The sequence below is a fragment of the Plasmodium falciparum genome (assembly GCF_000002765.6).
Source record: "Plasmodium falciparum 3D7 genome assembly, chromosome: 13".
Taxonomy (NCBI): domain Eukaryota; phylum Apicomplexa; class Aconoidasida; order Haemosporida; family Plasmodiidae; genus Plasmodium; species Plasmodium falciparum.
In genome coordinates, this window is record NC_004331.3 from 2,543,337 (window position 1) to 2,568,521 (window position 25,185).

General features: G+C 17.5%; 6 protein-coding genes across 6 annotated transcripts; 4 read left to right on the forward strand and 2 right to left on the reverse strand.

Annotated features, from left to right (window-relative positions):
• Positions 1 to 307: 307 nt before the first annotated feature.
• Positions 308 to 3,147, reverse strand: PF3D7_1363400 (polyubiquitin binding protein, putative; the record flags this gene model as incomplete). The annotated part of the gene is made up of 2 exons (XM_001350310.1): positions 308 to 3,018; positions 3,141 to 3,147. The coding sequence occupies 2 exons, from the start codon at positions 3,145 to 3,147 to the stop codon at positions 308 to 310; spliced, it is 2,718 nt and encodes a 905-aa protein (XP_001350346.1).
• A 1,280-nt stretch (positions 3,148 to 4,427) lies between these two features.
• PF3D7_1363500 (CCR4 domain-containing protein 2, putative) lies at positions 4,428 to 7,141 on the forward strand (the record flags this gene model as incomplete). The annotated part of the gene is made up of 3 exons (XM_001350311.1): positions 4,428 to 6,809; positions 6,924 to 6,989; positions 7,079 to 7,141. The coding sequence occupies 3 exons, from the start codon at positions 4,428 to 4,430 to the stop codon at positions 7,139 to 7,141; spliced, it is 2,511 nt and encodes an 836-aa protein (XP_001350347.1).
• Positions 7,142 to 7,906: 765 nt separating this feature from the next.
• PF3D7_1363600 (conserved Plasmodium protein, unknown function) lies at positions 7,907 to 8,590 on the reverse strand (the record flags this gene model as incomplete). The annotated part of the gene is made up of 1 exon (XM_001350312.1): positions 7,907 to 8,590. The coding sequence occupies one exon, from the start codon at positions 8,588 to 8,590 to the stop codon at positions 7,907 to 7,909; it is 684 nt and encodes a 227-aa protein (XP_001350348.1).
• Positions 8,591 to 9,217: 627 nt separating this feature from the next.
• Positions 9,218 to 11,590, forward strand: PF3D7_1363700 (protein AMR1; the record flags this gene model as incomplete). The annotated part of the gene is made up of 1 exon (XM_001350313.1): positions 9,218 to 11,590. One exon carries the CDS (start codon positions 9,218 to 9,220, stop codon positions 11,588 to 11,590), a length of 2,373 nt encoding a protein of 790 aa, XP_001350349.1.
• A 1,098-nt stretch (positions 11,591 to 12,688) lies between these two features.
• On the forward strand, positions 12,689 to 16,211 carry PF3D7_1363800 (nuclear fusion protein, putative; the record flags this gene model as incomplete). The annotated part of the gene is made up of 12 exons (XM_024473252.1): positions 12,689 to 13,615; positions 13,731 to 13,843; positions 13,950 to 14,041; positions 14,129 to 14,239; positions 14,474 to 14,595; positions 14,708 to 14,754; positions 14,888 to 15,036; positions 15,232 to 15,312; positions 15,509 to 15,587; positions 15,697 to 15,821; positions 15,923 to 15,990; positions 16,080 to 16,211. The coding sequence occupies 12 exons, from the start codon at positions 12,689 to 12,691 to the stop codon at positions 16,209 to 16,211; spliced, it is 2,046 nt and encodes a 681-aa protein (XP_024328926.1).
• Positions 16,212 to 21,288: 5,077 nt separating this feature from the next.
• On the forward strand, positions 21,289 to 23,772 carry PF3D7_1364000 (conserved protein, unknown function; the record flags this gene model as incomplete). The annotated part of the gene is made up of 1 exon (XM_001350315.1): positions 21,289 to 23,772. The coding sequence occupies one exon, from the start codon at positions 21,289 to 21,291 to the stop codon at positions 23,770 to 23,772; it is 2,484 nt and encodes an 827-aa protein (XP_001350351.1).
• Between the last annotated feature and the right edge of the window lie 1,413 nt (positions 23,773 to 25,185).

Below are 25,185 nucleotides of genomic sequence, written 5' to 3' on the forward strand. Positions count from 1 at the left end.
CAAGTATTGCATTTTTTTTTATGTCATTATATAATAAAAAAAAAAACACAAATATATTTGTTTTTATACTTATGTATATATATATATATATATATATATATATATATATATTTATTTATCATGTAAAAATGTCATAATATTCTTATTATGGATAATCATATATACATAATATGGTCATATGATATATAAAACTATCCAGATAATTGCGAAACTGTAAAGGATAAATTCATTTTTGAAATTTTTTTTTTTTTTTCTTTTTTTTTTTTTTTTTTTTTTTTTTTGGTATTGTCAAATTTGTATTTGCTACTTATAATATATTTTTCAAATCCTCCAAGATGAGTGAAATATTTTTAAACGTCTTTTCGTTGCTTTCATTTTGTTGGTTCTTGAGTTCATTAGATTTATTTTGAACAAAATCGATTACATTATATTTATTGATAAATTCGTATGTTTGCTTGGTGTATATTTCAGAAGAAGTATGAAAGCATAAGGAGTATGTATATAAAGTATCGGGATCAGAAATAAATTTAGAAAAGTTATGAATTTGTTCAAATAAAATTTTCCTAAGTTCCTTGTCATTATTTTCGTTTAGAGTAATTATATAATTAAAAAAAATTCTGAATAATAATAAGATAATATTATTATTTTTTGATTGTATTTGGTTTATTTGTTTTAAGACAAAATTATATTTTTTAAACATAAAATATCTGGGAGTTGATAGATAAAACATATTAAGATAAAATCGTAAGGAACATAATAATAAGGAGTCTAATTTATTTGTATGATTTTGATTATCGTAATTATTTATATAATATGATATACAATCATATACTAATTTGAAAGCATTAAATGAATATTTATTATTATATAAAAAATCACAATTTTTATTTAATACTAAGATTCTAAATAAATCTATTATAGGAAATATATGATCTGATGACCAATTAAAAATTTTGGTTGTTACATTAATATCTGTTGTATTAAAAAGATATGATGTTTTAATATTTGTTTTATATATTTTAATAATATTGGATATGGAATTGATTTCATCATTATTTAATTTATATTGATTATTTTGTTGTAATAAAATTGAATTAAATTCTTTTATTTTGTCTAAGATTTTATCTAATGCGGCTTGTTGTATAGTTATAACATTTAATATAGTGTTGAATTTTTTTTTTTTTTTAATCAAATTATCATTTTGATTATTATGTACAGAATTATTATTATTATTATTATTATTATTATTATTTACATTACAATTTTGATTAATAAAATCAACTATTGATTTGATATGGCTTATTGAGATATTCTCCCTTTTACAGAATTTTTCAGCTATTAAATGTATATTATCTTTTTTATTATATGGTAAAATTTTGATATGATCAGAACCTATATCTATAGAAAAAAGTTCATCATAATAACCTTGTTCAAATATATCATCTCCAATATAGAATTTTTTATTTGTATTAACATCATCTATTACATCACCGATTAGAATCCATTGATTCTTTTCATATTTATATGCTTCATATTTATTTTGATTTTTAAATACTTTAATATCTCCTTCTTTTCCTACAACATTTTGTATATTACTTATATCATGTACATATTCGTTTTGATTTTTCTCATTTAATATATCTTCTTTTTTAGAATATTTATTATCAATCATTTGTATAATATTTCGAGATAATTGTTTATCTTTTTTATTTGTATAAATTCTAATATAGCTATCATTACATGCTGACACAATATCATGATTCCTCAAAAGTTTAACATTCCACATAGTATCTGTTAAATTGATAGTTTGCAAACAATTATACGTTTGGTTATTTTTATTTTTAAAAAAGGATATATGATCATCTAAAGATTTATTTTTGAGAAAGATTTCCATATATTCATATATATCTTGAATACACCAGAATTTGATAGTTTTATCATCTCCACAACTAATCATAATTTTATCCTTTTCATTAACACATACATAAAATATGAAACCATTATGTCCTTTATATTGTTTTAGTAATACAAAATTCATATCATATATATGAATATTTTCATCATTCGAAAATGTAATAACATTATTATTATTATTAAATAATATAATATCCCGAACACTATCTTTATGTATATCTTGAATTTCATTTATTTTATTACCTTCGACATCCCACATTTTCAAAATATTATCTTGTGATAAGGTAAGTATAAAATCATTAATACAAGTTACATATACAGCATGTTTATGATTATCTATAATTTTTAAGATACTATATCTATATTTATTAGAATCTAATGAATTATTTTTATTTATAACATCACCTTTATTAAACTGACCATTAAGTTTATAATTATTATCATATTTGTTATTATTATTATTATTATTATTATTATTATTATTATCATTTTTATTTTTGGTTACATTATTAAAAGAACAATTTTCATTCAATTTATTCATTTCTATTTTCCATATAATAACTTGTCCATTCCAATCTCCACTAATAAGAATATCTTTACTTTTTTCAACAATACTACAAACACTATTTTTATGACCTTCTAAAACGAGTTCTATAAATCCATTTAATGAGAAAAGATAAATATTCTTATCATACCCTCCACTATATATATGTAAATGATCTTCAATATGGATATATTTTTCTTCATCATGTTCATCACATATTTTTTGTAATTCTTTTATACCTATATATTTACTATAACATAAGGAATATACAATTTTTTCATGTATTTCTATTTTTTTATACAATTTGAAATTATCATCATATAAAAGTTCATTACACTCATCCTTTTTTTCATTCGATATTTTCTTTACGTCTTCAACTCCTTTTTTGTTTTCAAAACGTTTCCAAACAAATATCGTACCATTATAATCAGCACTAATAATATATTCAAAAAGGAAATTTCTATCTTTCAATTCTTCAAATAAGTCTGAGTAAATAGTGGATAAGCATCTTATGCCTTTCTTATGTCCAACTAGAAAACCCCTTAATTCGTATTCTTTATCTGAAACGCAAAAAATATGAAAATATAAAAATATATAAATATATAAATATATAAATATATAAATAAATTAAAAATAGGAAACATTAAATATAAGAAATTTATATATATATTACATAATATACCTGCCATTGTATTATTAAATTATAAAACCTATAATTATGGATAATATAATAAAATATAAGGCACAATGATATTTTATCAAAGTATTATTTTTTGTGATATCACTTTTGTATTCAAACTATAAAATAATATTTTGTAATATATGACTATATATATATATATATATATATATATATATATATATATATATGTGGGCATATACTTTACAGTGATAAACAAATATACATTCGTATCATTTAAATTATATAGAACATAAAAAAAAGAAAAAATTAAAATGATATAATATATATGAAAATATAAACATTAATTATGTATACAATTTCTGTACTCGTATCTATTAAATCAGTTTAATAAAAAAAAATATATATTATATTATTTATATATATTTATATTATATATATAAATATTTAATTCAAATGATTCAATATATATATATATATATATATATGTCATTCAATATATATTATTCAATATATATATTATTCAAAAGGTAAAATACTCAAAAGAATCGTACAAACAACACTCCCACGAAAATTATATATATATATATATATTTTATTTTATTTATTTATTTTTTTTTTTTTTTTTTTTTTTATTATTATTAATGTTTATATTATAATATTTTATAAATAATAAAATATAATTTATTTTCTTTTTGGAAATAAATATTATTGTATTCCTCTTAATACATATATAATATATATATTTTGCATTTCGATATTTATTGCACATATATAATATTTATATATAAATATATATATATATTATATATATTTAATTTTTAATTTTTTTAAATATACTTTTATAAACTTTGGAAAATTAATTTTCTTATATTTATTATATAAATATAGATTTTATTTATTTTAATTTATTTCTATCTTTCTTTGAATATGTTTTTATATTTATAAGAGAAAGGAAATAATAAAAGAAAAGAATATGTTCATATATATATATATATAAAGATATAATAATAAAATTATAATATATAAAATCATAAAATTTAAAGATAAATAAATTAATTAATATAAATACATTTTCTTATTCATATGTATATTTTTAATTTTAATTTTTTTTTATAACTTTTAACATATATTTATATAATATAATATATATATAATATTATTCATTTTGCGTACACCTTTGAACGTCTGTGTACTCTTTTTTTTTTTTTTTTTTTTTTTTTTCCCCCTTTTGTAAATAAATATTATAACTTCTTTTATTTAAAAAAAGTAAGGAAAGAATAGAAAAAAAAAAATATAAACGTATATATTAGAAGATAAAAGAAATTAATGTTAGATAAACCTTCTTGTGTAATATCATCTTACGTTCGTAAAATATTAATAAGAAGTACATTATTAAAAAATGAATACAAAATACTCGAGTATTCATTTATAAGAAAATGTATATATATAAGGAATGAGAATAGTCCAAAAAAATTTTTAAATATTGATATAAGAAATTTTGTTAATATAATAAATAATATTAGTGATAAAGGAGTACATAAAGAAATTATAAATATACCTTCTGTGCGTAATATAAAAAGTGGAGAGAAAAAGGAAAAAGATACAGATAAAATTAAACATATCAAGGAAAATAATATAAATAATAATTTAATATCAAATAATATAAATGACAATTTATATTATAAACAAGACAAGTTTATAGGAAGTAAAAAGCTTCCCATAAATTATATTAAAAAGATAAATAATAATAATAATAAAAATAATAATAAAAATAATTATAATAATAATAATATTATATTTAAGTATCATAGTTCCTTTCATAATTATAATATTAAAAAATATACGATTAAAACCTTTCATAACCTCGTTTTTAATATAAATGAAGAATGTACCATGGAGAATAAGTTCTTAGGAAAATATGAAGATAATAATATTTTATATGAGAAGGATGTAAAAAATAATTATGATGAAGTGAATTCCGAATATGAGGAAAATACTTTAATAAAAAGTGATTTAAGAAAAGAAAAAAGCAAATATATTTTTAAGGAATTTTCCGTTTTCTCTTTTAATATATTAGCTAATAGTCTTGTTGATTATAAATATGATAATAATGGATACAACATTATGCAATGGATGAATAGAAAAAAATGGATTCATCAAAATATTATGAATAAATTATCAGATATTATATGTTTACAAGAAATAGAAGAGAGTTATTTTATAGAATTGAAAAATGAATTAGAAAAATTACATTTTAAAGGTTTATTTTTAAAAAAGAAAAAGGATACATGTAAAGATGGTATATGTATTTTTTATAACACCAAAGTATTTGAGCTCTTATTTTTTGATGAAGTGATATATGATAAATCCTGTTTGCTCAAAAAATGGCATGTCGGTTTAATAATAGCTCTAAGAAATATAATATCGAAAAGGATAGATCATTTTGAGGAGTTTCATGAAAATAATATGAATAAAAAAAATTATAAAAATGAATGTGATAGAATTTTACAAAATAGTAATACTCACATGAATAATAATAAAAATAATAATAATAATAATAATAAAAACAATTGTAATATTTTTAATATGTGTGATGATATTGTTATAGTTTCAAATACCCACTTAATTTTTGATTCATACAAAGGAGATGTAAAATTATATCAAATATGTTATATGACATATCGTTTAATTCTTATGATGAAGAAATGTATTAATTATATAAAAAAAAGGAAGAAAGGAAATGATAATACAAATAGTGATACGTCATCTTCCTCATGTTATAATTATAAGAATGATTTATCTTTATGTCCAAAGGATGATACGTTTCTTAAACCATGTATTATAGTATGTGGAGATTTTAATATAACACCAAATAGTTTATTATATTATTTTATTGTGAACAGATTTATTAATTTAAAACATATAAATTTAAAATATCTTTCTGGTCAATATCTAATGTTTAATAAACAATATTATTTTTATAATTATTTAAAAGGAATTGAAATTACAAAAATGTTTGATGATAATATTGTGAATGATTTAAAATATGGATGTTCTAATAAGTTACCTGAACAAATCAAAAAGGAACCTTTATTCTTAATTTTTAAAGATGAGCAAATATTGAATGAGGAATATTTATTAAATCTTATTAACAAAAGTAATACCAACAAAAATGAAAAAAACAACAATAATAATAATAATAATAATTTCGACTGTTATATGGATAATTACAATTCTTTTGAAGATGCATCATATAATATAAAAAATAAAGATACACAAAACGAAATATATCATAATTATAGGAAAAGAAGTAATGATATGTTATCAATAAAAGGAAAAATAAAAAATATAAATAATATAAATAATATAAATAATAATAATGATAATAATGAAAAGAAAGGTAGTTATGTTATACAAATAAATGAGAAGGAGAGAAATGTTCATATGAATTTAAATGAAGAACATAATAATAACATATTAGATAATGAAGAAGAAGATTTTATTTTATACTATCCCTTATATTTTAAAAGTATATATAATAAAAGTACAGATAATATTGTTGAAAAATCATGTTATAAATATGATAGTATAGATACATTAAATAATTTAGAAAACAACTTAATGCTATGTCAAATACCCTTTACTGTTTTTCATGGAAAGCAAAAAGGGTGTGTAGATTATATATTTTATTCGTACAAAAATCTTAAGGTAATAATTCAAAAAAGAAACATAAAAAAAAAAATATATATATATATATATATATTGTGTTGTTAAATGCTATGTATAATATTTATATTTTTTTTTTTTTTTTTTATATTTTAGCAAGTATCATATACCAATTTACCCACTTTCGACAAGCTATCCAAATATGGATGTTTACCCAATCAAGTATGATCCGTCCAAAAAAAAAAAATAAATAAAAATAAAATAAAATAAAATATATATATATAATAATATTTTTTCTTTTATCTTCGTAGAAATATGCATCGTCTGATCATTTGTATTTACATGCTACGTTAATTAGGACCATAGAAGAATAAGAAAATATATATATATATAAATAAAATAAATTAATATGTCAATTTATTTGTGTGAATATTGTATGATATATATATATATTTATATATAACCTTTCATAGTATGATCTCCCCTATTCATAATTAATAGATATACAATTTATAAATAGCATTACAGTTTTTTAAATATGTACTTTAAATAAATCCATCAATCCAAATATATGTATATATATATATATATATATATATATGTTTATTTATTTATCCTGTTGTTATTTCTCCTTTTGTTTTAATTACCTGTGTATGCCTCTTTTCATTATTTTTTCATAATTAAATTATAATTTTTCTTTTTTAAATAAATTTTTGTGTTATATATATATTTTTTTTATTTTTTTATGTATAAAAAGTAGGCATACATTTATATATTTATCAGTATGCTTTATTTTGAAATGTGTACATGTGCAAAGTACAAAAAAGAAATTATTTGTTGTACATATGTTATTTTTTTTATTTATTAATAATGTTTTTGTTCCTTTTTTTCTTTTTTTTCTTTTTTTTTTTTTTGTATAATAATATTTTTATACGCTTTTAAACATTTTGTTTGAAAATCAAATATTATAATTAAAAGGAAAATTATATCGTAATATATATATATATATATATATATATATATATATATGTGTAGTTCAAAAAAAAAAAAAAAAAAAAAAAAACATTATTACGTTAAAGGTAATTATGTATAGGAAGGTTACACATTTTAAAATATATATTATAATTCATAAAATTTTTTTATATTATGCAACTTAAATATTCTTTAATTTCTTCTTCATATTTTTTCATATGTAGTAAATTGGAATATTCTATATCTATTAAGAATGAATAATAAAAATATTCATTTATATTTTGAGGATTAATTACATGAGACATATTATTATCATAATTATTATTTATATGATGATCATTACTATTCTCTGAATATCTTTCAAAAACATCATTATTATTATATATATTATCATTTTTTGTATGTTCGTGGTGTATATTCGATTGGTTATTATCTGCATTGTGTGCCTCCATAGAAGTGGTGACATTATTTCTATCGTATATAATATCATTTTTAATTTGATTGTTTTCATCATTATATTTTTTAATTTCTTTCATTTCTTGTAATATAACATAATCTTTATAAGAAAAAGAGCTGTAGTATGTATATGATGGTGGTATAGTTTTAATAAATTCATATAATATCATCATTATTTTATTAACATTTTTATGAATTATATCTGATAATATTATTATATAATTTTTACTATCCTTCATATCTAAAAATAAGGAGGAATCATCATTATCTTGTTCATATTTATTTAAAGGGTCCAGATGAAACAACAATTCTTTTAAATTTTTTAAAATATCTATTAAACTATTACACACATTATCAAGCTTATGAAAATTTTTAATTAAAATGGATTCCTCCATCGTGTATGTAAAGTAATCAAGTGGTACGAAATTAGAAGGAAATGATATATAATGACAATTTTAAAAACAAAAAAAAAAAAAAAAAAAAAAAAATATAAATATATATATATATATATATATTATAATAAATACCAAAGAGCTAATAAAAGAAATATGTATATAAGTAATCTCTTGGATGAAAAAATGGAAAAATGTATGTATACAGAAAAAATTTTATATTTCTTATATATTATTCTAAGATAAAATAAGATATATATAAAGAAAATAAAAATAAAAATAAAATTAAATATATATATATATATATATATATATATATTTATTTATTTATTTATTCCTTATAAAATATCATGTTGATATACTAAATGATGTAGGATCCAATAAAATTACAAATGTGAACATATCCTTAATTTTTTCAAAAGTAAATATGGTATATTAATATTCAATGACAAAAAAAGGTTGATGGGGAAAAAAAAAAAAAAATAAAAAAAAATATAATATAATAACATATATATAATATATATAATATATTTATATATTTATTTATTTATTTATTTTTATATAACACACAAAGTATAATATAACGCATGACACAATTTATATTCCATACGTTATGATGAAACTAAAAATATGATTGCACGTATATACAAATATATTATTACGCTATTTTATTTTTTGTTGTATATATTTATTTTGTTTCATTGCTTGAATAGCTTGATCATAAAATATAATGTCAAGGTGGAAGGATTAAGATTAGTTAGTCGGATGAAAAGAGGGAAAATATTGAAGGGATGTTTTCCAAAAGATGGTATATTACATAATCATTATATCTCAACATTGTTTATTAAAAATGATGGGGAGATATATAATAAGTACATAGGAGGGAAAAAAGAAAAAGTTAGAAAGAGAAAAAATGATATAGGTGGTAGGGTTCGTTTTAGAAGGTATGGGAAAGATTCTCGGAATCCTCATTTGGCATATGAATATATAAATAAGATTATTGAAAATAAAAAATATGAAATTACGAAATTATTAGAAGAAAATTGTGATGAAAATAATCCATTACAAATAAGAATGAAATATTTACAACATACTATGAATAATAAATTATCCGAAAGTTTAAAAAGATCAAATAATGATGAGAAGCATAGATTATCATTAATTGCTGATATGAAGAGGAAAATTTTTTGTAGCATTGAAAAAGAAAAAAAAAAGGAAAAAGATCATAAAACAAAAGAAGGGTTATATAACAATATAAATGTAGGATATGATAATTTACAAGATGAAAAATATATATATGAAGACATATTAAAGAATGAAAAAGAATTCGATGATGATGATATAATGAAGAATAATGAAGAAAAAAAAAAAAATATAAATAATAATTATATATATCAACATAATTTTTTAAATTTAAGTAACCCAGGAAATGTCAGTTTGTTATTACATGAAATAGGATTTGATGTATTAATAGTTAATATTGATGAATTATCAACTCAAGGAAATATAAATGATTTAAAAGATATAATAAAAAGTACAAGAACATTACCAAGAAATAAAAGACCAGCAATTGTTGTAGATGACATAATTATCCATCCTATACAAATAGCTTTAGCCGTAGAAAACCAAGCAGATGGTGTTATATTAAATTTATCTTATTTAAAAAATGATATGGAAGAAATGTTACAATATTGTGTTAATGTTGGTACTCAAGCTATTGTTGAAGTACATGATTATAATGATATATATTTTGCTACACAATGTGGAGCTTATATACTTATGATCAATGAATATGATTTTTATAATAATATATATGAATATAACCATGCTATTAAAGCTATAAATTATACTATACCCGAAATTATTACTATTGCTAAAGTTAATACTAATGAAGTGAATTATATAGAAAAATTAGGAAGCTTGGGATATGATAGTATATGTTTAGAAAAAAAATTAATTGATGATGACCTTCAACAATTTGTTACCTCATGTAAAGGATGGAGTGCTCCTCATAAAACATTATTATATCTTAATAGAAATAATTACCTTAAAGAATTTCTAACATATGATAAAAATGGACAAACAGGGGAAAACCATAAGGATATTACAGAAAATCTAAAAAATTTATATGACGATAAAAATATTTCAAATAATTATTCCCACACGCTTTTGAAAAGGTATGAAAAGGAGCACATCGATGGGGAGGATATAACAAATGATGAAGCCATGAATGGTGCTATAAATCATGATATAAGTCAAGATATAAATCATGATATAAATCATGATATAAGTAAAGATATAAATCATGATATAAGTCAAGATATAAATCATGATATAAAAAGATACAATGTTTTAAATAAGGATAATCCTATGAAATACAAAACTGAAGGTAATAAAAACAATTACGCAGAAAAAAAAGAAAGTTTTGAAAATAAATGCATTGATAATAAGAATATAAAGCACACTAATATGAATAAAAAAGAAGAGATATTAAGCAAAGAAGAAAAACAAATAGTACAAAATTTTAAAAATGAAAAAAAAAGAGAACTTATGTTGTTAAGTCAAATGAAAGAAATTATTAAAGAGGTTGACGATCAATGTAAAAATTATGATACAAATACTGATGAACAAAATCAAAAGAAAGAAGAAAAATTAGAATCCTTATTAGAAAATTTTACAAAATTAGATAAAAACTTCTTAAAAGGATTTTTCTCAGATGAAGAAATAAATAATATAGAAAATACAATGAAAAATGCTGTTGAGCAAAAAAATAAAATACAAAGTGGTGAGATTAATATTGATCATAAAAATTTAACGGGTTACCCTATGGGTACCCTACAAAATAGTCCTATGAATAATTTGGATATATATAACTTAACAAAAGAATATTTTGGTGAAACACAAAATAGTGATGCACATACTGAAAATATATTCGATAGTGATCAAAACAAGTTATTGGATGAATCGACAGAAGATTCATCCAGAGGTCTAGACTCAAGTTAATTTGAGATGATCAAATAATAAAGGAAAAAAAAAAAAAAAATATATATATATATATATATATATATATATATATATATATGTGTATTTATTTTTTCCTCCTTATATTTAATATAAGCACTTCAGTGCTGTTTTTTATTTTTTAAATATATATATTTTATTTTTTTTAAGTCTTACATTTTTGTTACATATGTTAATATATATCATTTCATTTATTTTATTTTATTTTATTTTTTTGGTTAAATTTTTTTGTTTGTATGAATACAATGACATATATTCCTTCCAACCAACGTGTAGACGCCTTTTACACGTGTAATATTTTATCAAAACGATCATTGGAAAAAGATTCATTTTGTTTTTAAAAAAAACATTGTCTATAAACAATTTACTTTTTTATATTGAAAAAAAGAAGGAAAAAAAAAAAAAAATAATACCAAATGTGTACTTATTTCACTAATAGAAATAATAAAGAAGTATATACAACTGTAACGAACCAAAAAAAAAAAAAAAAAAAAAAAAAAAAAAGAAAAAAATTAATAAATAAATAAATAAGTACCACATATATATTATAACTGGTTATTTTTTAAGCATTCCCATTTTTTTATATATATGACCTATAGGAATTATTTTCCTTTATTTTACTTTTTTTTTTTTTTTTTAAATATTTTCTTTACATAAAGAATATGAAAAGAAATTTAAAAATTAAAATAATAGAAATGATGAGAAGCAAATTATTACAGACTAAATCATATATATATATATATATATTTTTTTTTTATCATGCTTTATTATAATCCAGTTGTTATATAAAGATTAAAATATTTCATTTACATATCTAAGATAATAAAGAAATAAAAAATAAAAAAAATATAGAATAAATATATATATTTTATTTTACATTAAAAAGACAAAATGGCTATTTAAAATATATATAATACTATTTACATGTCAAATAATAAGTATGCATGCTATATTTATATATACATATATAAATATATATATTATATATTATATACATTTCTATATACATATCTTAATGATAAATGCGATATATTTATTTTTACATAATATTAATACACATTACGTTTGAAGAAATTCATTATGTTGAATCTATTTGTCTTCCTTATTTTATTTATAATACGTTTTATAGTGATTAGAGGATCTAAATATAGATATGAAAATAACTCTGAATTATTGATTGAAAGAATAAAAAGAGGAAAGGAAGCATTAGATGATATTTTGAAAGCAAAAATGAAAGCAGAAGAGGAATATCAAAAGAATAAAAAAAGAATAAAAAGTCAAAATAAAAATTCTTACAAGAATAAAAAAGAAGATGATGAAGAAGAAAAGGATTATGACGAAGATGATAATAATAATATATATGTACAAGAAATAAAATGTTATGAATATGTATTAGAACAATTAAATAATTTAAATGTATATAATTGTAACGAAATAAACGAAAATAATAAATCATTATTAGCACTAGCTAAAACAAAATGTCTCTTTGTAAAATCTATAAGATCTTTTCCTGATGAAAATTCAGGTTGCATATTGAATCCAAAAAAGTTAAATAAGTTACAATTATATTTATATAATAATAATTTATTTAATGAATTTAGTAATCAAAATTTTTCAAGGACTTTAAATTTGAATGAATTAAGGAAAATAGAAAAAATTATAAATCCTTGCTATTATGAAAATGATCAGACTGATGAAAATTATGTAAATTTATTAAATGATATATCTAATATAAAGGAAAAGCAAAGAAATAATTATGAACATATTAATTATACTTATAATAATGATATGGATAATTTGGATGGAACCAATTATATGTCAGAAAAAAATAATTATTTAAAAAAAAAATTATGTGAAAATTTAAAATATAAAATAGTAACAAATTGTACATCAAATAAAAATATGTCTGATACTGCATTTCAAATATATCATTCTGAATTAAATCATATTGATGATATTTGTTTTTATATACAATCAAATGAATGGAATAAAAGGACTGAGGAAAATGTAATAAAAAATAAAACAAAATAAAACCTATATATATATATATATATATATATATATATATATATATATATATAATATATATTATATATTTATTTGTTTATTGGTATAATGAAAGATCAACAGATTAGCGCAAACATCCTTGTATATATCCAAACAAATGACTACCAATTTGGAAAATATGAAATTAATAGAAAATGCTCAAATTAAACAAATAGAAAATACAAATAGGTAATTAATATATAACATAAAATTGTGTGAGGTGTAATCCAATATATAAATAAATATAAATATATATCCATAATTATATTTATTTATTTTGGTTTTTTTTTTTTAGGTTTGATAATTTTTTGAAGGGTCTCAAGAACGATTTCAGCGAAATTATTCAAATATTATTAAAAATAAAATATCACCACGAATCAATTACCAGTAAAAGGAAAAGCATATATATATATATATATATATATATATTTATTTATTTATTTTATTAAAATACATATACTTTAATGTTTATAGAATTTTTGAGAGCCTTTAAAATGATTGTTATGTATCTTCTTATTATAATCTTAGTCTTATTCATAACGTCAAGAAGTTACGCATACAGCAGTAGAAAAAAAATTATATCATGTAATGAAAAAAAAAAAAAAATATATATATATATATATATATATATATATATATATATATATGTTATTAGTCTTATATTTAGTGTAGGAACAACTCTTATATACTTCTACAAAATGTTTACTGTTAATGAATATGTGTTTGTATATATATATTTATGAAGACATAAAATAGCGAAAAATAAATAAATAAACAAATATATATATATATATATATATATATATTTATTATTATTAGGTGTTTTTTTTTGTTACTTGACTGAGCTGCTTTTTAAAAAAATTATTGTTCTTTTCAAAAGATATATATTATTGAATATTAATGAACATTTTATTAGTTATTCAATTAAAGGAATAAGATATGTAAAATAATATATATATATATATATATATATATTTGTAAGTTGTTCAATTTGTAAAAATATATATGATTTTTTTTTTTTTTTTTTTTTTTTTTTTGTTCATCCTTTTAAAGACATTTGTTATTATTGGTATAAAAGTATTCATTAGCTCCATCATAACGTAAAATTGGAAAATATACATAAATGAATAAATATATATATATATATATATATATATATATATATATATACAATATGTTAATATTATTTATATATTTATATTTTTTCATATTTATAATCACAACATATTGTAGTTATAAAGAACCTGCGAAAGTAATTGAAGAAGAACTGAAGGTTATAAAAAAAATCGTACAAAAAAATTCACAGCAATATCAAAATAAAATTAAGGAAATTGAGAATGAGAATAATAATATCTTATATAATGATATAGATCAAAAAACAAGTAAGGAAGAACAAAAAAAAAAAAAAAGAAAAAAAAAAAGAAAAAAAAAAACATAAAATCAAATTTATAAAAAAAGGATAATTAAATGTAATGATAATATTTTTCATAGACCTTTGATATATTTGGAAAAAGCATTGATTCTTTTTTCTTTTTTTTTAAATTAAATAAATCTTTATGTATACATTTTCTCATCAGTTAGCATAATAAATTTATGGTCATGTTTTAACGAAAATATGGATTCCTTATATGAAGATGATGAAGATTTTAATTTAAGCAGTAAACATCATAATAATACAGAATATTTAATAAAAAAGAGAAAGAAAAAGAAAAATTTTATAAATATAAAAACATACATATCTATATTATTAACATATATGTATAAATATACGTTGTCATTTTTCATCTAATTATTTTTTAATATAAACATGAAAAGAAAAAAAATGATGATAATTACATTTTTTTTTTATTTCAGATTATAACAGTGATGATGAATCAAGCAGCTCACACACTTCACTAGCTAGCGAACATTTTACTTTAAATGAAATAGATGAGTAAAGAAGAGAAAAAGAAAAATAGAAAGAACATGAAAAATGACAAATAATAATACATATATATATATATACATACATATTATTCTTTTTATGTATCTCCTTTTAATAGATATAATGATGAGCCTATTGGAATAAGGATAAAAACATTACACAGAAAAAATCGACCGATATTTTTTCATTATATGCCTTCACCAACAAATATTAAGGCATATACAGAAAATCCTATATCCTTCAGTAAGTATTATAAATATATATATTTATTACATATACTAATATATATATATATATATATATATATATATTTTTCTATTTTAACTTTAAAATATTTTCGACAGCAAATATGATAGAATATAACCACAATGAAATAATGCGAGTCAAGGAAAATAGAATTAATAATGAACTAGTCATAAAAAAAAAAAAAAAAAAATTACTTACAATATGCTTATTTATATGTGAAAACTAAAATAAAATTCTCTTTTATTTTTTTTACAGATAATAAATGATCATAAAAGTTATGAAACCTTAATTATAGAGAATGATGATCAAAATGAAACACCAAATATATATGATCTAAATAAAGCTGAAGAAAAGTTAAACAAATATTATTCACTAGATAGTTTTTAAAAAATAAAAAAATAAATACGTATACATATATAATATATATATATATATATATATATATTTTAATTTAATGCACCTAATTTTTATATATAGTCGTTTCTATATATATATATGTACAAATTGTGCGCAATAATTTTGTCTTTTTTATTCTATTATTAAAAAGATTGTTTAAGAATTAAATCATACATTTTATATTTTCCATAAGGAATATTTAACCTTTATAATAATATATTATTTTATAACATATTATATATATATATATATATATTACATATTATCTTCTACATAATATTTTTAAGTTTTCTTTTTTCCCTTTTTTTGTGCAACAAATTATGATTAAAAAAAAAAAATAAAATATATTTATATTGTAAATATTATTTAAAATCACATATACATAAATATATTTAAAAGGTGATATTGAAAAAAAAAAGAAAAAATCATATCCCCAATTATATTATGCACATTATTATATGTATAAGATGAAGAAATAAAAAAGAAAAAAAATTATTTGGTTCATATATTTACGAAATGATATTTAATTTTCTTTTGTTTTATCCACTTATGATATTTACAATAGGATTATATCAAAATAAGGATTAAATACAAATAATTATCAAAATTTACAACATTATAAAAAGTATATTTAAGAACAAAAAAAAAAAAAAAAAAAAAAAAAATTTTATCATCATCATATCATTTAAATATTATATATATATATATATATATATATATATATTAAAAAAGGATAGAATTTTTTTTTTTTTCTCTTAAATTTTGATTTTTTTTTCAATGTGAATATAAACCTTTATTAATTTTCATGAACCCTTCAAATCATAAAAATAAAATATTTATATGTTTATATAATATTTTGTAATACGAATAAAAAAAAAAAAATATCATTATGTTAAGAAATAATAATAAAATGAATGTATTATTTTTTATTATATATATATATATATATATATATATATATATATATATATATGTTTTTTTCTTTCTGCATAAAAATATATAATTTATATATATATATATATATATTAAGTGAAAAAGTAGTAATAAAATTTTTTGTCATCATTATATACATAAAAAATATATATATATTATATAAATATGGTATTTTATTTATTTATATATTTATATATTATTAATGTTGAATACTTTAAATAAAATTATTATTTAAAATGATATATAATAATATTTTTATATATATTTATATATATATAATAAATATATTGTATATTTAAATATACAGTATAGTATATATATAAAGGGGTAAGGAAAAATACAAAAAAAAAAAAAATTATTTGAACATAAAAAAAATTATACAAAATCATATGTATAAAAAAAATACGTATTCAAAAAATCATAATATATATATATATAATATACATATATATAATATGTATATATATGTATATGTGCTGGAAGAATATTCTTCTTAGTGCTGTTATATAATTTTTTTATTATTATCATACTTTTTTTAAAAATATTATTTAATATACTATTGTAAAGAAAAATATATTATTTTATTTTTTTTATTATTTTTTTTTACATTATTATTTTATGTATAAGTATAAAAATACAATATAATAATAATATTATATATTTTTTAAAATATTTATTTATACATATATATGTAATAAATATATATATATATATTATATATAAATTATATTATTATTATATAATATTATATATTATAATATAAAAATAGTAAGCATATATTATTATTACATTTTTTTATTATATATTTATTTTAATATAAAAAAAAGAATATGTGAAATTTTAAAAAATGCAGTTTAAAAAAAAAAAAAAATATACATAAAAATATTAAAAAAAAAAAAATAATAAATTAAATTAATATGTAATAATATATATATATAATTTATATATAAAATAAACATATACATTTCTTTATTATATATATTTTTTTTTAATTTCTTTTTCTTCTTTTATTTATTTTTTTATATTTTTCCCCCCTCCTTTTTTTTCGTTTGATAGAATTTTTTTTTTTTTCTCTTAAATTTTGATTTTTTTTTCAATGTGAATATAAACCTTTATTAATTTTCATGAACCCTTCAAATCATAAAAATAGGATTATATCAAAATAAGGATTAAATACAAATAATTATCAAAATTTACAACATTATAAAAAGTATATTTAAGAACAAAAAAAAAAAAAAAAAAAAAAAATTTTTATCATCATCACATTTAAATATTATATATATATATATATATATATATATATATTAAAAAAGGATAGAATTTTTTTTTTTTTCTCTTAAATTTTGATTTTTTTTTCAATGTGAATATAAACCTTTATTAATTTTCATGAACCCTTCAAATCATAAAAATAAAATATTTATATGTTTATATAATATTTTGTAATACGAATAAAAAAAAAAAAATATCATTATGTTAAGAAATAATAATAAAATGAATGATATGATGATGATAAAATTTTTTTTTTTTTTTTTTTTTTTTTGTTCTTAAATATACTTTTTATAATGTTGTAAATTTTGATAATTATTTGTATTTAATCCTTATTTTGATATAATCCTATTGTAAATATCGGTTTAACTTTTTGTTTATGTGTCTTTATATTTTTATATTTCTTATATTTCCGGATAAATGTTTTTTTTTTTTTTTTTTATTTCAAAAAAGTGAAGTCTATGAAGTGTTATTTTATGCAATTATGGGTATGTACACATACATATACATACATACACACACAAAAAAAAAAATAAAAAAAAAATATAATTTGCAAAGGAGGGTTATATATAAAATGTATTTGAACAGATCATATATTTTTTTTTTTTTTTATGAAGAATCCTTAAAATATATATATTTGTAATTTCTTACAATATATATACTAAGTCAAATTTGAGGAAGACCAAATAAAAAAAAAAAAAAATAAATAAACAAAAATAATAAGAAAAGAACGTTAGTATATAAATAAATAAATACATACATACATACATACAATACTATATAATAATAATTTACTGTGTATATATATATATATATATCTTTTGTTTTATTTTATTATACATATATATATATATATATATTTATATGTTTATAATTTTTTTTTTTTCCTAAAATGTAATTAGTGTTTTATATCCATATATTATAAAAAAAAATTTCTATGTTTATATATATTTGCTCATTTTTTTTTTTTTTTTTTTTATATATATATAATTTTTTTTTTTTTTATTTTATATCTATCCTTTTAATAAATGGAGTTGATATATTAATTCATCGCTTTACATTGAAAGTAGTATAACTTAAAACTTAAAAGAAAAAAAAAAAAAAAAAAAGACCAAAGAAAAAGGAAAATTATGAATAAAACATTGTTTTCAATTTAATATAAATAAATATATATATTATATATTTGTGGTATAATTATATAAAATAGATATTTTGTATGTTCAAAGTATTGACTTTATGTATACGTTATTTATAACGAAAAAAAGAAAAAAAAGAAAAAAAAGAAAAAGAAAGAAATATTAAATAATGTATTACATGTCCAATTGGATATTTTTTCACTTTTATATTGTGAAAATAATATATATATGTAATTTTAAAAAAATAATGCTAAATAAATATGAGGAACTGTTGTTTTTGTTTTTTCTCTTTTTTCTATAATTTTATTATTTTATAATGTTATAGATACATACATATATATATAATATTAAGATGGATATGAAATATATATATTTCTCAAAAGTATGTAAAAATAATATATATGTTTATATAATATATTATTTTAAAAGTTGTCCAAAAAATATTTATATTTTTAAAATTATCTATTGTGAATTTATACTTTATTTTTTTTTTTACTTTTCAAAAATATACATTCATTATTTATTAATAAAATATATATATAATATATATATTGAAAAATGGTTTTAAAATTTGCCTATTATTAAAAATAAATATATAATAGATAAAAAAAAATAAAAAAATATAAAATAACAATTTGGTTTTCTAATAATATGAAATATGTTTTATTAAATATATGTATATTATATATATATATATATATATATATATATATATAATATGATATTTATTTTATTTTTATAACAGTACATAAGTAATTGTTCAAGTCCTATTTTTAAATAAACCTTTTATGCATTTCATTATTATACAAATATTATAAAATAATGGAAAAGAAAAGAAAAAAAACAAATAAAAAAAAATAAAAAAAATAAATAAAATAAATAAAAATATAACAGAAATATATGAAAAATATAAAAAAGATATATAAAAAATATAACAAAAAAATAACAAAAAATACAAATATTTATATTTACGTTTATATTTATGTTTATATTTATATTTATGTTTATGTTTATATTTATGTTTATATTTATGTTTATGTTTATATTTATATAAAAGGATTGTATTTATTTAAAAATCGAAAGAAAATATTTACGTTTCTTCAAACAGAAGAAGAAAAAATAAAATAACTTTTAACATTTTTTAGAAATAACATTTGGAATATAAAAAAATTAAAACGTATAATGTCATTTATTCTTAATAAATATTAATTTTATTATACATTCAAAATAAAAATAAAAAAATATTTGAATGAATAATTTCTCCTTATTTTATATTTCGAAAATGGTAATATGAAAAAACAAAATATACCATATCTTAAATATTATTATATTTGTTCATTTGATAAAAGAAATATATATATATATATATATATATTATATATATATTTTATTATTTTATGCCGATATGTGTAATTAAATATATATAAAACATAATACAGACAAAAAAATGTGAAGGCATGCAAATATGTAAAATAATATATCGTTATATAAAATATGAACAAATATAAATGTACACTAAATAAATAAATAAATATATATATATATATATATATATATATATGTATATTTTATTTAATTTTTTTTATTTTATCCTAACATATATATATATATATATATATATATGTGTATATGTTTATATTTTGATTATATTACTTTGCAAGATATATAATTAGTAGTATAATACCAATGATATAATAATGCATTAGATGATGAGGTAATTATGTATAAAAAGAATGGAAAATCGAGAATGCGAAATAAGAATATTTAACGGGACTAGTTGTTGTTTTTATAGATATATGCATTCAGTAAAACATGGAGTATGGTTAATTAATCCTCCTGAGTGTTTAAAAAGTAAAGGGGAAGAAAAATGTATAGCTAAATTTACGAAAACTATGGGTAATTTTTATGGTATATTACAATATTGTGTAGTTATAAATAGTGATGAATATATTTTGAATGCTCGTTTTGATATACCATTATTAGGTGATAATACAGCTACATCGATTATTGGTTTGAATATAAAGAATGAAGATAAACAAATTTTATCGCAACAGAATTATTTTTTAGTAAAGTATAGTTTTGATAATACTTATAACAGTAAGTTTTATATTAACATTGTTGAAACTGAAGAAGGACATAGATTTATTGAATACCATAAGAAGAAATTAAAGAAAGGTCTGCTTCGTGTATTACACATACGAACATTAGAAGAAAAGGAAAAATTACGTAAAGAAAATATGAATAATAATTTAAGAATAAACAATTGCTCGAATATTATTAGTAATAATAATAATGATAATAATAATAATAATAATTATTATTATAATAATGAAGACAATTTAACAAATGATAAATTAATACATAATTATCATCGTGATAATGATATATTAGATATATTACCATTAAGTTTTATTATTAATATAAAAAATTATGAATGGAAAAAGAGACTTAGAAAAGCACATAAATCTTTATATATAATAATTATAAATTTTACTAGACAAACATTAAATTTAACAGATTGTAGAGGTATGAAATCTGTTGAATTGAATGAAGGAAATTGGATTGAATTACCTAATGAAAAAATATCTTCTTTACGTTCCTGTGAATTTGGATGTAATAGTGATGGTATGTTTTCTAGTATCAGTGGTTTTTGTAAATATAATTTTATGAACGAATCATGTTATTTAAATATATTATGGGATATTAATAGTGTTAATTCAAAAATTAAATGTAATATTAAAAATACTAGTAAATATACAATTATAAAAAATGTAGAATTATATAATGAATGTACTGCTGTTTTTCATATCCTAGAATATTATTATTATCCTCCAATAAAAATATTAGAATGCAGAGCTTTAACAAATAATGTTATTAATAATTATAATATAAATAAAGATAATATTGATAAAAATATTAATTCTATATACCAATGTAGTATTAATGTTATTAGACAATTTTGTCAATATCTTCTTAATAATAATACATCTCAAGAAAATAATTCAAATGATGAAGACTTCATGAATTCATCAAATTTACAAAAAAAATTTGTATATAATGATGACGACGATGATTTAAAATTTATAAATAATAATATGTCTTCTTTTCCAAAGATTAATAAAAATGCAATTTCCCTTTATACGAACAAAGGCAATGAAATAATTTCTAGTAAAAAAAAAAAAAAAAATCAGAAGAATCCTTATTATAATAGCAAAGTGCCTATTGCTTCAGAAGATATTTATAAAAAAGGGGAAAAAAATATATATAACAGCGAATATGAAAATGATAATGATAATAATAAAGATTCTTGTCATTTTAATGAGGAGGAGAATGAAGAATTAGAAGAAGATGGAGATTTTTTAAATATCGATCATTTAAAAAGTAGTACTATACAAGAAAAGAATTTAGAAATTTTAAAAAAAAGAAAAGCATGTTCAAACAATATGAATATTAATAGAAAGAATATATTTACGAATATTAATATAACTTGTGGGCGTGATTTTTTTTGTTACATGCATGGGAATAATTATTCTAATAACATACCTATAAATTCATATTTATATATATCTTGGAATATAGGAAATGTGATATATAGAAATTTATATAATTCAAGTGAAAATATAATAATAAATGCTCATAGTTTGTTAAGTAGTCATAATATTAATGATGATGTAATATTAAAATTGAATATAGATGAAAATAATAGAAGGCTTTATCCATCAAATCTAATACATAGTTTATTAATGAATACAGAAAGTAATATATATATAAATAATGAATATGTTATATTAGATATCATTTTAAGTATATTCCATATTATATCAACTAATTTATCACCTATTATTGAAAAAATATTAGATGCAGAATATGGTACTAGGTGGATTATGGATAGCAAAATACCAAAAAGTAATATATGGGAAAAATCAAAAGGAAAAAATGAATTAGACATTGAAGGAATTATACATATCATTACAACCTTCTGGATAGATATATTTGAAAAGCGTATTAAAAATATAGAAATTATTCAAAATTTACAAAAAGCATCGATTTTTTGGTCAAATCAAGAAATAGATCAATTTGATCAAGACTTTGTCAAAAAATTAATCGAAAGCTCTTCCTTACTTTTAAAGCTCTTCGGAGATTATAACACAGCAAAGAGTATTGAAAAGTTGTATTACAATAAATATTCCATTTTTAATGACTTTTGCGTGGACTAAGATTATATATATGTATATATGTATATATTTATATATGTGTATATATATTTCACATTTTTTTTTTTTTTTTTTTTTTTTTAATGGGTTATCCATAAATACATGCTCATGGGGATATTTAACAAAATTTTCTTATGATACATATTTGGATATTTAACCATTTATTTTTATGTTGATCTATAAAAAAAGCATTCATATTGTGATATATAATTTATTCTGTTAAAAAATTTATGTCATTATTTATTATTTCTTTATTTATTTTATTTTTTTTTTTTTTTTTGTTTAAATTTTTAAAAGAATATATTCCATTTTTTGCCATTATTACATGAATTTTTTTTTTTTTTATTCCTTTTATATTTATTCATTTTTTTTTATTCCTTTTATATTTATTTATTTTTTTTTTTTTTGTTATTCCGCATCTCATTTGTGATGTACTATATTATCCGTTTTTTTTTTTTTTTTTTTTTTTTTTTTTTTTTATAATATATCCTTTTTTTTTGTTTTTAAGTTTATGAAAAAAAATATCTTTTAATTTAAAAAATAAAAAAACAATAGATAACTTTAATGACTAAATAGGCTAATATTGTATGTCTCATAAAATAATAAACAAAAAATAAAATAATCACATATATATATATATATATATAAAATAATAATGTATATGTAAGGATGATAAAAAAAAAAAAAAAGAAAAAGAATATAACTTAACGTATAACGTTTATTTATAACCATTTTGCACTTATTTAAAATAAATAATTTTATGACAATTTTTTTTTTTTTTTTTCTTGTACACCTTGTTTTTAGATCTTATTTACAAGTACATATATACGATTCATTCTATTTTCGAATTGACAAGAAAAAAAAAAAAAAATATATATATATATATAAAATAATAAATATAACAGAATAATATCTTATTTATGCATTTTTTTTTTTTTTTTTTTTTTTGTATATCCATAGTTTATTTATTTTTTTAATGGTTCATAGGATTAAAAAAGAAAAATATAACTACAATTTTTTATTTTTAAAATGAATGTGTAAAATAATAATTTGTATATATTAATGTACACACATGCGTATGTTCGTTTTGTAATAATTTTTATTTTTATAAAATAAACAAGGATACATATATATATATTATATTATTTTCCTTTCTTTATTTTTTTGTATTATATGGCAATAAAAAAAAAAGTATAAATTTTACGAGTAAATATATATATATATATATTTTAATTTTTTAAATAAGAAATATTCAAAGATCTAAAACCTTTTTATGTGTGTATTTTTTTGTTTTTTCTTTTTTTTTTCATTTGATTTTCCAGATTTGGAGTATTTTCAAATTAATAATATATAAATAAATAAATAAATATATATATATATATATATATATATATATGTATATATCTTTTTTCTTTT